Source organism: Psittacula echo, assembly GCF_963264785.1.
Source record: "Psittacula echo genome assembly, chromosome: 2".
NCBI classification, from domain to species: domain Eukaryota; kingdom Metazoa; phylum Chordata; class Aves; order Psittaciformes; family Psittacidae; genus Psittacula; species Psittacula echo.
Window position 1 is genome coordinate 42,054,748 of NC_137737.1, and position 18,113 is coordinate 42,072,860.

The 18,113-nt window shown below is 44.0% G+C and overlaps 1 protein-coding gene across 1 annotated transcript in view; it reads right to left on the bottom strand.

The window, feature by feature from the left end:
• The window catches only part of ARHGAP21 (Rho GTPase activating protein 21), a gene marked incomplete at both ends in the record, with an annotated part of 110,581 nt that extends 97,492 nt beyond the window's left edge, over positions 1-13,089 (bottom strand). The window contains one exon of the mRNA XM_080610278.1: positions 13,009-13,089. Coding sequence (XP_080466404.1) covers positions 13,009-13,089 — 81 coding nt within the window. The remainder of the gene's footprint in view (positions 1-13,008) is intronic.
• Between the last annotated feature and the right edge of the window lie 5,024 nt (positions 13,090-18,113).

Sequence of the window (18,113 nt, forward strand, 5' to 3'; positions counted from 1 at the left end):
CATCACTGAATTCTAAATAGTAAGCCTTAAACTGAATGCAAGATTTTTCCATGAGTTGTACAACTCCCCAGTTTAAATGAAATAAGGAAAAAATGATTCTCTACATACAAACTCACCAGCGAGAACTGTTTTCTCTGAACACGCCTTGCCGAGTAGCTGTCTAATATTACCAATGTCTCTACTCACCTCAAAGAATTTAGTTTCTCAGTCATGAATCACTGATTACAAGAGCAGAAACCATCTTAGCCACAGATGCCTTTTAATGTTTCAGATCTAGTTTTAAAAATAGGTTTAGGGGGTGTGGGTTGCCTACCTAGGTGTCTGCCTACCCATAAATGACAAAAAACCCCAACTCAGCAAAATTATTTTGTGGCCACCTCATTTCACAGTTCTTTAGGTAAAAGTTTACCTTTTTTGTTTGTTTGTTTTGTTTAACCATCTTGATAACTGATTTCAGGATTGACAAAGGGAAGAAGTTCCTTTTTGCCAGGTAGAGCTTTCCCCTCCAGTGCTTTCCCTATCCATACACCACTCAATCCCATTCACAGAATCACAGAATCCCAAGGGTTGGAAGGGACCTCAAAAGATCATCTAGTCCAACCCCCCTGCAAGAGCAGGGTAACCTAGAGTACATCACACAGGAACTTGTCCAGCCAGGCCTTGAATATCTCCAACGTAGGAGACTCCACAGCCCCCCTGGGCAACCTGTTCCAGTGCTCTGTCACTCTCACAGTAAAGTTTTTCCTGATGTTCACATGGAACCTCCTATGCTCCAGTTTACACCCACTGCCCCTTGCCCCATCACTGGACATCACTGAGAAAAACCCTAGCTCCATCATCCTGACACTCACCCTTTACATATTTGTAAACTTTGATGAGGTCACCCCTCAGTCTCCTCCAAGCTAAAGAGACCCAGCTCCCTCAGCCTCTCCTCATAAGGGAGATGTTCCACTCCCTTAATCATCTTTGTGGCTCTGCGCTGGACTCTTTCAAGCAATTCCCTGTCCTTCTTGAACTGAGGGGCCCGGAACTGGACACAATATTCCAGATGCAGCTCACCAAGGCAGAGTAGAGGGAGAGGAGAACCTCTCTTGACCTACTGACCACACCCTTTCTAATGCATCCTAGGATGCCATTGGCCTTCTTGGCCACAAGGGCACATTGCTGGCTCATGGTCATCCTCCTATCCACCAGGACCCCCAGGTCCTTTTCCCCTTCACTACTTTCCAGCAGGTCAACCCCCAACCTGTACTGGTACATGGGGTTATTCCTCCCCAGATGCAAGACTCTACACTTGCCCTTGTTGAATTTCATCAAGTTTCTCCCCGCTCAACTCTCCAGCCTGTCCAGGTCTCGCTGAATGGCAACACAGCCTTCTGGTGTGTCAGCCACTCCTCTCAGTTTAGTGTCATCAGTGAACTTGCTGAGGGTACACTCAGCTCCCTCATCCAGGTCGTTGATGAAAATATTAAACAGCACTGATCCCAGCACCGACCCCTGAGGGACTCCACTAGTCACAGACCTCCAGCTAGATTCTGCCCCATTGACCACAACTCTCTGCCTTCTTTCTTTCAACCAGTTCTTGATCCACCTCACTACCTGATCATCAAGCCCACACTTCCTTAGCTTATCTATGAGGATGCTGTGGGAGACAGTATCAAATGCCTTACTGAAATCAAGAAAAACCACATCTACCGCTCTACCATCATCCATCCACCTAGTTACTTCCTCATAGAAGGCTATAAGGTTGGTCAAACATGACTTCCCCTTGGTAAAACTACGTTGGCTACTCTTAATGACCCCCTCATCCTTGATATGTCTAGAGATGGTGTCAAGAATAAGTTGTTCCATCACCTTTCCAGGGATGGAGGTAAGGCTGACCGGTCTGTAATTACCCCTGTCCTCCTTCTTGCCCTTTTTGAAGCCTGGCGTGACATTTGCCATCCTCCAATCCTCAGGCAGCAGTCTTTGAAGCTACCTAACTTGCAATATAGTCCCTCCAAGTGCCACTTCCTTTCCTTAAACTGCTGCCACAGAACTGGAGTGGAAAAGGAGCAAACATTTCAGAGCAAACAAAATGCCCAGTAGCATCATTCACCACAGGAGAAGTAAGTTTTCCACTGGTTCTTAGGGATTTACTGGGTTTGCTGCTGCTGTATTTGCTAGACTTGGAATTAAAGTCCTGCAATATAATCCAGTCCACTAAAAGAAGTAATGCAGAAAACAATTCAGACAAAAAAAGTACTTGCCTAATTGCAAGCAAGTAGAAAGGAAATGAGAACTACAAGAGCCTATGTAAGTTCTGTGCCCAAGCCACACAATCACCTTCCCTTCTCCTTCAACTGGTAAGGGGGATGGAGGAGGGGATGAGATGAATGCAGAAGCAGGTAACTGCATTTCATTTTAACTTATCAAAACTGGAGAACATGAGACCTATGTGATACAGCCAGAATAGCAACTTCTACAAAGGTGAGCAAAACCAAAGCCTAAGTTTGATAGCTAGCCTGAAACTTTTGAAGCAAAAATAGGTCCAAGTCCCTGATCATTTGAAAAACTGCACTTCCTGGTCTTGATCACGAACAGCTGTCTTCTTCCAACAGGTCTAATATAGAACTTCCTGAAAGCAGGAGGAATCCTGATGAACTATCATGGAATCGGTACTAACTCATACAAACACCTGTAGATCAGATCAAACATCCACCTAGCTCATCTTTTAACAGGGACATAATGCCTAGTTGCAGATACTTAGGAAAAAGCACAAAAGCAAGCATTACTAGACTATCCTCCTAGCTTCAATTATTCACAAATTCGTAATTCATGCCACTACAAGGGTATTTAACTCTGTATTCCTCCTCAAAAAATAAATCTAGGTTATCCTTCAGCTTACATACACACTTCTAGCTTCCAAAGTACTACGGTGCAGAGTAACAAGCTTAATTAACTTTCATGCAAAGGGCTATCTCCTTTTGCCTTTTCTCAATCCACCATGCACATCTGATACCCCCCAGTTCTTAGAGTAGATAGTAAAAAGCTACCTGCAGAAGTTAGAGAGATGGAGAAAGATACTCCATCTCAAAATTATCGCTCCATCTACAGTCTCCTCTTTCCCAAATTGTCAGTTCCTAGATTCCTTACTTGGTTTTGGTACAGAAACAAATCCATATATTGAATTACCACAGTCACCTTTTCTGAGACTTTTCAGGCTCTGCTTTACTGTTTCTGAGTTAGGGAAAAATGAAAGGACAGAATTAGACCTAGATACATCAGCTCCAAGTGCACTATGGATTTATACACTGAGGCATGACAGAGAACACTGACTGTTCAAAATTATTAGGAAATGGATGACAAATTTGCTTTTTTGACCAACACTGAGCATTAAACTGCAGTTTAATTCTTAAGACTTACCTATCACAACTCTTAAGACCTCACCCATGAGCTCCTAGTTAATCATTAGCTCTCAGTATTTTGTATGTGACATTTACTAGACATTTATGCACATTGTTTGATTTTATTTTTTTAATCAGTTAGCACTGAACATCACAAGGTCCTTCTGCATTTCTTCACAGACAATTCATCTTCACATAGCCTGAATAAGCAAGCAAGAATTCTGTACAAAGAAAGAAAAATAAGCACATTACCTCTCCATTGCCATTTAACTCATGAGAACAGCCGAAAGCTATCAGACCTATTTAGATACAGAGTTGAATCATATTCTCAGTCACAGTGCAAACAGAGAAAATTACTCAAAACCATCTACAAAAACAACATGACAAACAACACCTAAAGGGTACGGACTATGAAATGCTACCAGTATTGGCCTGCATCCATTATACAATGTCACATTTTGCAACACTTGCATGCAGAAAAATCCTTTGTTCTGCAAAGAGGGCTACAAGGACCATTCTGGTCAGGTACACAGTATTTGTCAAAAGCAGTAATACTACTTTTAGTAAGGAAAAAAAAATAAATATGCTAACAAGAGATGCAATTAACGAGCTTGTAAGATTACCTCCATGACATGAGCATCAGTACACCAGCTTGCTAAACCATTCATGGCTACTCAATTACTCCTGCATCTCGATTCAGATGCACAGATTGCAAGAAACATTGAAGACTATTCATATAAACTTGTTTCACTCTTTGAACATTCATATTAATGCTAATCTGGCAAGATGGCTTACTTTAATACCATAAGAGCAATACACAAGCCATTTCTTCTTCCTTAAGGAACAGCTCCAAAACAACTTTTCAAACATAATTTAGAAAAAAAAAAAAAAAAGTAACTGAAGTGAATAGAAAATGGGAGACTGTATTCAAACAGACCCATATGAAAATGGTGTAAGTACACAGAATGCAGCAGAAGGCCTGTAAAATTGCCATGAAAATTGATTACTCCGGGCAAAGTTTACTTACTCACCTTTTACCATGGTGATTGAGGATAATAAAATTTAAAAATGCATGCAAGAAGGAACAAGTCAGATTTTACAGCCATTGATGAATAAGAAATGTTTGTGGCTACACATGGGAATACTTTTCACCAGAGTCACAGGCTCCCTATTCAAGTTGCATCAAAACTGGAGAGCTGAGAAGCACAGCAACAATAACAAACATGAGCTGCAACAGGGCAGCTTGTTACACAAAAACTGCAGCATTCCTTTTGGAGATAACCTTAACCAGATTCTTATCTTTGAAAAACTGGTCAGAACCTACAGGTAGTAAGTGCCACCTGCTTGAGGTGCACATACTTTATCTACTGCTGCTTTTGCTGCACAAAACAACAACAAAACATTCTGGTTCTCAATTCCTGCAGTTTTGCATACCCCCGCCAGCAGCAGCTGAACTCTAGCCCTTTAAAACATTATAAAACTCAGGACATATGACTTTAAACACATCTAAAGTGTTTAACAGACTTCAATTAAATAATTATATTTAAGTATCACTCAAGTTTCTTAGGAAATCAACCACTTCCACATTCCATTACAACAGAGCAGACCTTGGACAAGTTAAAATGTTGTGTTTTCCTCAAAAATAACTGGAACCACCTTATGGCTTTAAAATCCGCATGACTTTAGCTCCATAAACTAGCATTGGAACAATGCCTCACCATGTAAAATTTTTCAATACAAAAATGCAACAAGTTGTAGATTTAGCTCAGTTTTAGTTCCCAAAATTTAGAAGTTCACCTTAATACCATGAACATATCACTGGGTAGGCAACATTTATTTGTCATAAGCCAAATGATTGCGAAGGGATTTCTGAGAACTTAAAAATTCTTTTCTAGTTCATCCCACGGTCAGAGCAGGTCCTACCCAAGACAACTATTTACCTCAGTGTTAAATGGCAGCACAAGAACATATTTTTATTTTAGCCTCTTCTGCCCTCAGAATAAAAAGAAAATGCTTCAAGTGGGGAAGACCTATGTGTTCAAAACTAAAGGAGTTTATGAAGCTTTAATTTTTCTGTAGCTTTTTTTTTTTTACTATAGGAGTATTCATTCATATTTTTATCAACTTTTTAACATAAAACGCTCATATACTTAGACGAAAAATTAAAATAGAAGAAAATAAAATACAGCCTTTTAAAGAGTGGGTCATTTGTAATTAAGTTTCTATAAGAAACAGTACTCCATTAAAGTATACAAAGAAATATACACAGATATAAATAGAATGCCACAGTACCCTTTCTATTAGTTAATAAAAGAAAAAAAATCACTTCAGAAACAGGCTCAGGTTTCTCCTTCTCAACTGATTTGTACAAACTGCAACTGCTACTCAGAAGTGTTTAAAACCTCTCTCCTCAATAAAATTTATATCTTTCCATTTGATTTCTTCTCCCTGGGCCTCCAAGAAAACCAATCAAACAAAAAAGAATAAACCTCAAAATTTAAAATAATGGACATTATTTCATCCAGCCAGCTCAGCGATACCAGGGCAAGATTATTCCCTACAGAGTATTTGCTAGTGCTTAATGCAGTCCATACTGTGTGTCCTAACACATTATGCAAATGACACACAGATAAAAGAAAATGTCTATCTCAAAGTGCACCCCTCCACCAACAGCCAATCTGTAATTAGCCATGTCCTCCAAGGAGGCACCTCATTCACTCTCAGCAAAGCAGCAGCTGCTGGCAAATGGAAATAAAGAAATTTAGAACAAAAATAGGCCTACTATCTTAACTCCCAAAGGTGTATGCTCAAGCCAGAGTCAAAATCTAGGCAGATATTTGTCATTTTCCAGAATGCCCACACACAACCTCTCATGACCAATATTTATTAACATGATTTGCATCAGGCTCTCTCAAGCATCATGCTGTTCAGAGCTTGCAACAACAGCTCCTAGTGCTTCTTTACTCATACATACTTTCTAAACTACAACTTTTCAATGCAAAAATTGAGAATAGAAAACAAAAAGTAGCAACATTTCCTGCTGAACACAATTCATTGACAAGATACAAAATAGCAACAGGATATACCAATTTAGAAAGATGCAGTAGTTCTAGCGCCCCATATAAAGAGATTCAGAGAACAAAGCATACAGCTATATGTGCCTAGATTTTACTTTCCTTTTACCAAATGATCCAATCTCTAAACTCTAGCATCATCTCCATGAAGATTCTCTTCAAATCAGCAACAATAGAACATTAAGAAAATTCAGAAAATCGTTTCACCATTACTAACAAAAGATGGTAAACAACAATTCAGGGAGTAGCCAGAATTCCCATGTAACTGGAAAAAAGCAAGAATGCATTTCAACCTCTTAGAAAGGGAACAGAAAACACAACAGAGGAAGCCTTCCTACTAAATAATCTTTACATACTTTATTATGCATACATAAAACAGCTTATCCCACCTAGCAACTGTAAGACTAGGCACTTTCAGGTTTACAAGACGCAGTGAGCCTCTGATACGAACACAGTCACAGCATGGTTGGCATCGCTGTTCCCACCCATCAGTTGTACTTCTACAGTAGGTACCTACTACTAGGTGATGGGGAAAAAAGTACCATGGAAGTGTCTGCACAAAAATATTAAAAATGACAAGGCTTAAGAAGGACTTGGACAGAAGTACAGCATTTGTACTTGTACAGCATTTACATTAATCTACGCTCTGTATAACAAACAGGCAAAGCTGATGTGATCATCCCTTTTCATCCACCAATCTGACCCAACAGCATAATTCTCATCCACTGTTTACCTCCTATGCTCAGCACAACGTATTATTTAGTACTTATACGTATATTATCTACTATGGGAGGCAGACAAACACTTCCTCTGTAGCAAGGCCCTAAATTCAAGGATCTGATGAGATCATAGGCTCTGACGTCTTCTACAACCACGGAGTTATACCTAACAGCTCATCAGACTGACTTTTGGACTGCTGTCAATTCAGACTGTTTCAACACCAATTTAAAAGCGTCTCCATTTATACTAGGGCTAACTCATGCTTTTTAAAAACAATGACCCCTGTTAACAACAGGAAATAAATCTGTTTTCATTTAACATCATTTCCTAACTTTTTTATAACTGCTTCCTATCCTATGCAATTTAATACACAAACAACTGCAAGAAAGACTAACACACAACCCAATGCTAGAAAACATTCATTTTTCTTCCAGTTGTTATCAGATTAAAAAAAAAAAAATATTCCAGTTACAAAGCATCAGTACATATTCCTGACATGTTAGTCTCAATTTCTTAGGAGGAGATACAGAGGTTTTCTTTTAATAAGGTTCACAGGTTGCACACATTTATATTCTAATCACCATATACACAGCAACAGATGTTATGTATTCACAAGACTATTATTAAAAATAAAAGACCAGCGTCTACTCTTTTCAGAGCCCATACTGCTCTGCTGAGCTACAATTTGGTCATCCATCTACACAAAGATGTTTTCATACATTCAAGAGGGACAAGATCACGAGAGAGACAAGATCACAAATACATACAGTGCACAAGATTAAATACTTTCCCTTCTTCAACTATTCTCTCAATTGGGTTTTCTTCTGTAAGCAAGTAAATACAACAGACTAGAAATAATACATCTGAAGTATCAGAATGAAAACTATTAAAAATAGCTTATACAAGGAAAAGTTAACCCAGTGCCTTGATGTAACTTGATCTACGATTCTATGTTTGTTAAACCTGTTAAAAAAAAAAAAAAGGTCACTCTTATAATGCATATATTGCATGCAGTAACTGCAATTACTTTGTACTGACCCAGTTCAAGATATTCCTCTGTCCATCATGATTCTCTTGCAAAAACTGATGGTCTGGTTTAGGGTTTGGTTTGGGTTTTTTTTTTTTCCTCTCAGACAATTATCAGAGTGGTACCATCAACAAAGGTGCATTTTTGGGAAGCAAAAAGTCGCTTTAAAACCCACCATGTGCAGCTACATTTGAAGGCAGATCCCTTCCTTTTCTTGAAGGAATTATTTGCTGCTTTACATTGTCACTTAATCAAATACTTAGCATTACCTCATGGAAGAGGTCTATGTTGTTTCAAATTATCTTAGGCTTACCCTGACATAAATGAGAGCAGAAGTCAGTGTTATGCTCATGTGATTAAGCAGGATTTGACCCAAGCATTCTGAATAGCTATAACCACAACTCCTGGTAACGTTGGTATTTATGGTGAATTTTATTCTCCCTTGATGAAAGGTTTGTGCAGAATTCTTCATCACCGTAAGGAATATACAATTCTAATGACTAGTGCTGGTATTGTGTATTGTTTGACCTAGAATCTTACAAATCCATTTCTCCAACTTGGATTTAACATTATGGTTAAACAGTACTGTCTTTAAACATTAGGCACAAGAAAAGTACTGATATCGAACCACAGAGTTCCACAACAGTTTACATGTATACAGGCATATTTACATAAAGATGGTATTTAAATAAAGGATCAAAATACAGCCCTTCAGTGCCTGTGTCCCTGTAGTAGACAGACACAGCACCTGGGAGTCACCCCTTCAAGTTTACCAATGTCATCCCAACCGGGTTGTTAAAATAGTATGTGATCTATTAATTATTGTTAGCAAGAGTACCTATCATTTTCTATTTTTAGTGTCATCGTTGCCCTTCTCTGGTTCCTGACCCTTCTACCACAGGCTTCTCTTCAGTTTATGCAGTTGTGCTCTCCCTGGTAAGGTGTATGAGCGATAACCTTTTTTTCCTCCCCTCTTCTGAAATCAAGTACTTGTGGTTACAATGCAAATACAAAATAACCTCTGACTTTTCTTTTACAGAAATCTTTGGAAATGTATTTCCTAATTATTGCCAAACACAGAAACTCTCAGGAATCTCTAAAGACAGTCAACTGTTCTAACAACTCAGCTGTTAACCCAAAAAAAAAAAAAAAAAATCCCACAAAACCAAAACCCCAAAGCCCACACTCTTAATGCAAATTTGCAGTAAGGTATTAGAAACTTGCAACAAATACCTAAATGTATGTGTGTTCTGATGAGATCCAACAGAAAAATATCAAACACTTTTAAAAAAATTATTTTATAAAATACTTCTAGTATTCATAAACTAAGGAAGCTATTGTTTACAGTAAAAGTTTTACTTCTAAAACCACACATGCTGAGGTTAATATTTTTCATCCTACGTTTAACATTTTGAATGCGATTTTAATACAGATTAACAGCAAACTATACCACAGACAAGCTTCACAATTCTTTTAAAGTAAACACAAAATAGTGGGAATAGAAAAACAAACAAAAAAAGCACTTTTTGTTGTGCCTTTCTAGGCAGAGGAAGGGAGATTAAAAGTGCACTAAAGACGAAGCCAGTTCCAGCCTCAAATCTGGACAAGCCTGTAGATGGGACGTTGTGACTGAAGCAGTACTGCCTGTACCACAGCAGGGCTTAATCACTCCAGAAAAACACTGCTACAACCTGACGAAACAGAGATAGTATATGCCTATTAATCTAAAAGCCAGAAAGCACACTCTCTCACTTATCTGTCCTTATGAACATAAGCTCAGCAATTCTTGCACCCATTTGCAAATGTGTGTCAGATTTCAAACAGAATGGCAAACAGCCCTAAGAGTCTCTGGCCCTCTCTGCCAGCTCCCCCAGGAGCTCAGAATACGTGATCTGTCCCTTTGAACAGGCGCTGTATGTTCAGACGGGAGCCTGCAAGCCTGAATGCACAATCTTTGTTCTCAATGCTCATTTAAGTGAAGGGGCTCTGAAGTGAGGAAGACCACCAGGTACAGTGTCAAAGGGAGAACAGAAAACGTGAACTGAAAATAAAAACAGAAATCATGGCAAGGCATGACCAAATGGAACATAATATCAGAGTAGATAGGCATTCAAAAAAAAAAAAAAAAAAAAAAAAAAAAAAAAAAAAAAAAAAAAAACACCAAACCATTATCAACCACCATATGTGTTACCTAAGGTAGCCAAATCTCCTGTCCTTGGTTCTCCTACCTCTGTATGCAGAGACACAGAGAAGCACTAACTTCTCAGTCAGAAATTCCCTTTGACTGACAACTGATCTTAAAGCCAGAGGGCAAGTTTTTTAGTATTTGATCAAATCCTGATGATTATATTTTGAATTGTACATTTCCAAAAGCTTTAACTGGCTGAAAATCCTAATGTCTGTTGCAACTCCCTTGCCAGAGATGAGCACCAGCTATGCCTGGAGTCTTCCTTGTGACACCCTGCTGTGCATATAGGTCTACAGCTAAACATTAAACATAGATGAGTTCATACTGAATTATCAAACAAGCACCATATGGGATACAGTGTCCCAAAACCATATATCATTCCCCAAAACTGGTAATACCTTGCATGTCAGTATGAGCACACTATAAAAGCCTGCAACTCCAGTGACTTTTTGCAAATTTCAAATTCCTTTTATATAGTAATTGTGTCTCATTAAAGGTGTTTTCTGGTTTTGTTTTGTTTTCCCCAAGAGAAGAGCAGTTCTTACTGTTCAATACAAGAAAGACTTCAGTTAAACGGATTTGTTCACACATATAGCACAAACACTGTACACAGTAACTGTCCCACCAACTGAACTGAGACAGCAGATCCCACATCACGAACTCTCACTCTCTCTTTGCATTTTACACCAATCTATGAAAAAAGTTAAAAGAAAGTACGTTGAACTTTAAGCTACACAGCAATACGCATACTGAAGTTACTGAGATAGCACTGCAACCTTGATCAGGCATTCATGAGGGGTATCTACGTTCAGGCAAAGATTATGTCAGGCCTGCTTCAATTAAGGTAATCATCAGTGTAAGTGCATGTTTTCTAGCAGTTAAAATGTAACTGCAGCATGTAAGTATCAGGCAAAACAACAGGCAGAGCAGCCCATTTTGCAATTCCACACCTATTAGTAGTCCCCAATTAGACAGCTTTAACATAACGATCTCCAAAAGCACCACAGGCCGTGTTAGGGCTTACCACAGTAGGGATACGTGGATTATGACAAGTGCCAGTGCCAAAAGACCAGCAGTCTCAATATGACAGAATTAAAAAATCAGGTTTTAATTTTTACACTTAGACATGTAGTTTCCCCCCTCTTCCCACATTATTTGAACAGTATTAAAGGATAGGTTCTTCCAAAACGGCCTTGCTTTCAGTCACGTTTTTAAAAAGGACATCAACAAGAATAATGCATGCTTAAATCTACATACAAACTAAGAATCATAACTGACCACAGTCTTAAAAGTTAAATAAGAAAGCAGATGATATTAAGATTCACATATTGTCCCCACCTAACCTACCTGCTTTAAGAGACTGTATCTTACAAAACCATATGTGCCATTTTCAAACCAAGGCAAAAGGGTGAATTGAGGACAGCACTAAACTAAAACCTGATGTCCTCAAAAAAAACAAAACAACCAACCAACCCACCCCACAACAAACCAAAAACAACCCACACTTTGATTTTTAAACCTACAGAACTGAAAAAAAATATTCTACTACGTATCAGTTTCAGCAAACAAAAGCAGGGCATCCATATAAAAGGCATCCATTTCACAGCCCTACAAAGATTTAAGGCAGCTTTCTTTGACAAAACATGCCCTAACTCTGATAATACAAAAGCAAGTTTGTCTTTGCAAATAAAGCTTAGGACAGATCTTAGAACAAGTCCACTAAAGCTGTTACACATATTTTGTTAGATCTGAAATTATAGTTGTTTCGCAGACATTTATTACTATTAATAGAGAGCACAGAAGGAAGCGGCAGGCACAGCTCTGTGTTAAAAACTCTGTGTGGCGAGTCCAAACATGCAGTGGTGCCACCATAGGGCATACTATGAAGTTTTCAAACTAAGCACACAGACGACTGTTCCAGCAACAAATGCTATTAACAGAAACACGTTTAATACGAGCCGCTACGTGCAGACAAGGTGGTGACAAGTACTACCTACAAGGAGGCAGAGGCTAGGCCCGTATTTCCACTAAAAAGCAGCATAGTTTGAGTGGGATGAAGAGGTGCGGGACGGGGACGACGAAGCCGTACCCCAGTACCGTCCCCCGGGAACAGGGCAGAGATGGGGCGGACAGGCGTCCTGAGGCCGCAGAGGGGCTGAGCGTGGGGCGACACGCCGCGATCTGACCGCCGGACTGGGGAAATGGGGGGTCACCCCACGGAAACCGCCGCCCCGAGGGCGAGGACGCTGGCCGTTCCGCAGGGCGGGAAGCGGAGCCGCCGCCCGGGCCGCAAGGCAGCGGAGACGTCCCCACACACACATTTCCCCCGGCCCGGGAGCGACGCCCCGACTGCGAGGAGAGCCCTCAGGCGGGGCAGCAGCCGGTCCCCCTCGGCCGGGAAGCCGCACGCCCGCACCGCTCCCAGCGTCCAACTCCCAGCAACTCCAAGGCGGGCGGGCAGGAAGAGCGGGAGGGAAAAAGGGAGGGAGAGAGGGGGCGGCCATTAAGCCCGCTCCAGCCAAGCCGTTCCCCGCGGCGGGAGGCGGCCGCCCAGCCCGGCCCTGCCCGCCGCGTACGCGCAGCCCGCGCACCGCCCGCCCCCGCCGCTCATACCTGGCCTCCGTTGCCACCGCCCGGGGGGGGCTCGTTGTCTCCATCTCCGCCGGGTGGCCCCGCTGCCCACCGGGTCGCCATTATTTCATTCCCGGTTACAAAGGAGGCGCAAATCCTCTGGAGCCCACATCGGGGAAGGGAAGGGAGAGGAGGGGAGAACCAGAGCCGCTCGCGCACACCCGGGGCGACGAGCCCAGCCCCGCCGCCGGGGGAGGGGGGCTCGGCCCCTTCACGCAGCTGCCATAGGGAAGCGCGCCGGGACGACCCTGGGCTTCAGCTGCGCTCCCCGGCTTCTGCCTTCATGGCTGGAGAAGAGAGAGAGCAGATGTGTCAGTCCTCGGCGCAGGGACGCTGCCGCCTCCTCCGGCACCAGTCCCTTGTTAGGCTAATTGCACCCGCTCGTCATCTTCCTCTTCCTCCGGCTCCTCCTATCCAGAGCCCGAGCCGCGGGGAGGAGAGGGCAGGCGGGGAAAAGCGGGAGACGCCCGCTCTCTCCTACTTTGCTACACATAGGCTTTCGTGCCGCCAGAGGAAGCGGCGGGAGGGGAGCGCTGTCCCGGGCCGCAGAGGAAGAGAGGGAGAGGAGCCGTGACTATCGAGGACAGCAAGCCGGTCTCTCCTCACCTTGGCCTAGCCGAACTTTGATCAACTGGTGGAGTACGGAGCAGGCAGCCAAGGGGCCGCTCGCTCACCGGGCCGGGCGGAAGCCGCCGCCCGTTCACGGGCCTCGTCCTGGCCGTAACCAGTGGTGTGCCCGGGCGGGGGGCGGCGGGAACGCACAAACGCCGGTTGGAAAACGGCAACAAAAGAGCCCTCCCGGCAGCAGCGGGGCCGAAACCCTCACTCGGCAGAGCTGGGCTTTTGTCTCTCACACGAGTCTACCCCTCTCGCAGGCGACTCCCTCCCCCCGTCTACGTAGCCGGAGCCGTTCGCGATCAGACCACCGCGCCCCACGCCCCCCCCGCCACCCCTCCCTCGGGCCTCCCGCCTCTCTCCGCACAGACGCGCCGTTTCGCCTCGACCGCGGCAGCAGGCGGCCGCTCCGGGCCGGCCCTACCCTGCCCCCCTCTGCCAGCTCCGCCGCCACCAATTAGGGCGTCTCGGCGCTGGGGGCCATCGCGCCGAGCCAGCTGCGCCCGCCGCGCTCCCCCGGCTACCTGCGCACGGGCCTCGCCCACCGCCGCAGGCGGCGGCAGCTCGCTGTGCTCCAGCCCCTTTCCGGGCTCGGTGCGAGGTGGAACAGTGTGCGCGCTGAGGAGCTTCAGCCAGCGCCCAGCTGAAGGCGCGGGGATTTGAGCCGCGGAACCTCCTCCGCGCCAGTGGCCTCGATCTCTCGCCGGGCCAGTGCGGCACCTCTTGTCGTCCGCGGCCCCAGCACCCGAACACGGGTCGCGTCTTCCCCCGTCCCGTTACACCACCGCCACGGGAAGGCCCCGTGCCCGCCCGAGCGCCTCGCGGTGGTCCCCGCCCTGACAGGAGCCAGGGGCGGCAACCCCTCTCCCTCCCCTCAGCCCGCTGAGCCCGGGCCGGCAGCGCTACCCCGCGGCGGGCGGCACTGTCTCACCGGCCCTCAAGCTGCCCCAGTCTTACTCGGCAGCCCGGGGGTCTCCGGCCCCTCAGCCTCGCGGCGGCGATGAAGCGTTCCCGACTCTATCGGTTCCCGCTGCCTCTGCGGGTGGGGAGCCCATCCCGTTCCCCCGCCTCCAAGCTGGCGGTTGCTGTTCCCTCCAAAAATCCACCCACCTCCTCATACGACTCCGCGAGGACAGGAACTGACTCCCGGCTGCCTTCCAGGGCACCCGCCCTTCGGCCCAGGAGCGCAGAGCCCCGCCGGGCCCGCACCCTGCCACCGGCCTCCGTCCGCCGCCCGCCAGCACGCCTGAGGCGGAGGCGTCGGCGTTTTCTGCCCCCCCGCGCCCTATCCGCGCTTTCGGGGGGTGGGTCACATAGGAGTAATCTGGTGTTCCGCCCTAAGGCAGAATTCAGTGCTTGTCTCGCCAGCTCTGACCCGCACCTGGCTTCGTGAGGGTTCGCCTGGCGGTGGAGACGGCAGTCCCTCTGTGATGGGGCCAGGCCGAAGTCCTGAGACCGCTGTTCAGTGTGTGGGGAGCTTGGTTTTGTTGTCTCCTTGAAGGTGTTAAATAAAACCATTTTCTATACTTCATCTATCGTAAGAGTGTGTGATTTTTTTTTTGATTTTTTTTTTTCCCTTAAATGGTTATTTTGAGCATAGAGGCTGGACAAGTGAGCTCTCTCTGAAAGGGAAAGAAGAGCAAGGTATTTGTAATAAATGGGAAAGGTCTTCTGGGAAATGAAAGGTTGTGTCTGGTTTGTGGGCTCAAAACAGTGATGTTTTGGGTTGTGGTGGGTTTTTTTACTATGCTACTCTTAAGTAATCTCTGAAAAGAGGTGACTGGCCTGGTTATCCCTCACATTGGCAGCAGGTATGAATATTGGTATCCAAAGAACTGTAAAGAGCTTACATCCAGTAGCTGGAGAAAAAGTCAGTCCATATGCTGGTTCTTGACAACCAAGGTCACATTTGCCATGTTTAACAGGATGTTACAACTCAAGGCCTGCTGCATTTTCTCAGGTGCTTACCTACATCTAAGTGCTTCCATGGATTTCGTGAGGTGTATGTATATACAGTTAAGAACCTGTAGTGGTTTCTGAAGAGTTTGAGTTCCTCATAAATTTCTGATGTTAATGGCTACTTTGTGGATGAACCTGACCAGGACCGGAGATTATATATACATATTTTAAATAAGCATCCTGCTGTCCAGCTGGCAATCCACAGATGGTTCTGTCCAGCTCCTTAATTGTTTCTCACTGCTGTCCGGACCCTGAGCAAACTCTTGTAATATAGTCCGGTCCATGGTTCTCAAGAAGTTGAAAAGACCAGAATTAAAATCACTTGAGATTTTTGAAGGGTGGAGAAGGGAAACAGTGGGAGCACTTTTCCTGTTTAGAAGCTGTTAGCAAACAGAACGAAGTGTAGCTGTGTGCTTGGCTGCATACTGCTCTCTGCACTGTAGTCATCATGTCAATCCACAGAGCATCATCAAAAATCCATGATGTATCTAAAACCATCTCTGTGTATTCAGAATAATTACTTTTTTCTGTAGGAACCACAGTGCTGACTCCAAATCTGAATTAGCACCGTAACTAGTATCCACGCAGAAAGTCGTCAGATTCACAAAATGTCTCAAAGAGCTTAATCCAGAAGTAGACTCTGAGTGATCATTTAGTATCTATCAAGTCTCTATTTATATCAGCACAGCTACATCAGTACGGTGACAAATCTTCCATTTTTACTTTTCTTACATTGCCAGTCAGTCAGTTTCTCTAGCTTTAGCTTTCAAACTATAACAGGGAGATGAAAATATCACAGAGGAAAATGTGATCCTAGAATCATAAATTACTTCATAGCTAGGCTGAGGAAATAGATCTTATTATTAACTCTGAAAAGGTTGTATTTGTGTAATTATCAAAAGTATTTACACTAGCAAACCTTTATTGAACTGTGTATTTCATTTTCTTCCTCTTAATCACAGTGTTCTATTTTTCTGTGGCAGATGCTTTTGTCTGAGGTGCTGGGGTGTACTTATGACATTCATGTATAAGGCTATGGTGCTGTAATTTTTCATTCTAACTATAGTGCCATAGTTAGAACAGAAGAACTTAGAGAAGGAAGCAACCTTTCAGGAACATGCTTATTATCTTGAATTCTTAACACACAAGAAAAAACCTCGGAGTCCCTTAACCACCCTTGAAAGTGGTTTAATAAAAGAGATTGCAAAAGAAGGATTAGGGTAACTGAACGCTGTAATTTCACTTTCTCACCTTCCAGTCTGAAGGTGTTGACACATACTCACTTAGCAGACAGCTGCAGCAGCTTAAAGCGTTAGCACCATCCTACTGTTTATTATCACTCCTTGCTAAAGAGTACCATCCCCCCAGGAGAGCTAGTGCAGACATCTTTGAGCGCATCTCAGCCGCTTCAGTGCAAAGTCTAGCAGCTGAATTTAAATTGCTGAGGTAGGCAGAGCTGAGCCTGCACTGCTGTCCAGGGCCTGAGGTGTGCTCAGTCATTCTGTTCTTCCTGTTCCCTGGGTCAGTGGTGGCACAATAACAAGGGTCTATCTTCTTAAACTGTCAATTGCTGAATGAACATCTTGAGAACATAGAAATTCAAGAGGCTAAATTGTGGACTTCAAAATTCACGTGGCAAGGTAGTCTGGAGGACTGAAGTTCGTCACATTAAATATGTTTTAAGGACCTGCCTCCTTCCCACATGGTCCTTAATATCTGCCTCTAGCAGGGCCCAGGGGCATACCTTTCTCTCACTTCTCTCATGTGTATGACGTGTTTGGACGTCTAACCTGCATCTAGCCCACTGTGAGGCAACTCACTTCCCAAGCGTTATATTGTTCTTGCTATCTTGAAGGTCCTCTCATTTTCTCATCATCTGCAGCACACCATGGTACATCAGACCTGAGGTGCCATGAGCAGTGAGGAGTCTTGGCCATAGTGAGTCCCAACTGCCCTACCTTTGGGATAGAGAACAATACGAGTAGAGAGAAACAGAAGTTAAAGTGAAAGCAGGTTTCTTACAGGTCTTTTTAGATTAGATTGTTGTGGAGTACCTGGGTAGGGAAGATTAGATAGGCAGTAGTGGAAGATAGCAGTAAATCTTGGGTATATCATGCTGTGATAAGGAAAAGAGTAGAAAGTCTGAAAAGTTATGTGGGAAAAGGTCTGAGCTTAACAGAGCCTGAATTTGGGAATGAAAGGAAGAGTGAGTGGAGATATGTCTCTAACGAAGTAGATGTTTGCACTGATGTTTGCTGTCAGAAATTGTCACTTGGAGCTGCTGGGGCGATGATCATTCTGATAATACTTTTCACCATGGACCCAAGCTGCTTAAATCTCACGGTTAGGGCTTGCTTTGAGAGGTTCAGGCTGAACATGGACACCTCTGCAATATCTTCTGTTTTGGAGGTAATGAATGCTGCTACCTCCCTGAAAGTGTTTGCAAGCACTGCTGTGAGCACCCTGGCTACAGACACGTCAGAACATAGCCAAAACACTGACTGGCATCAGCC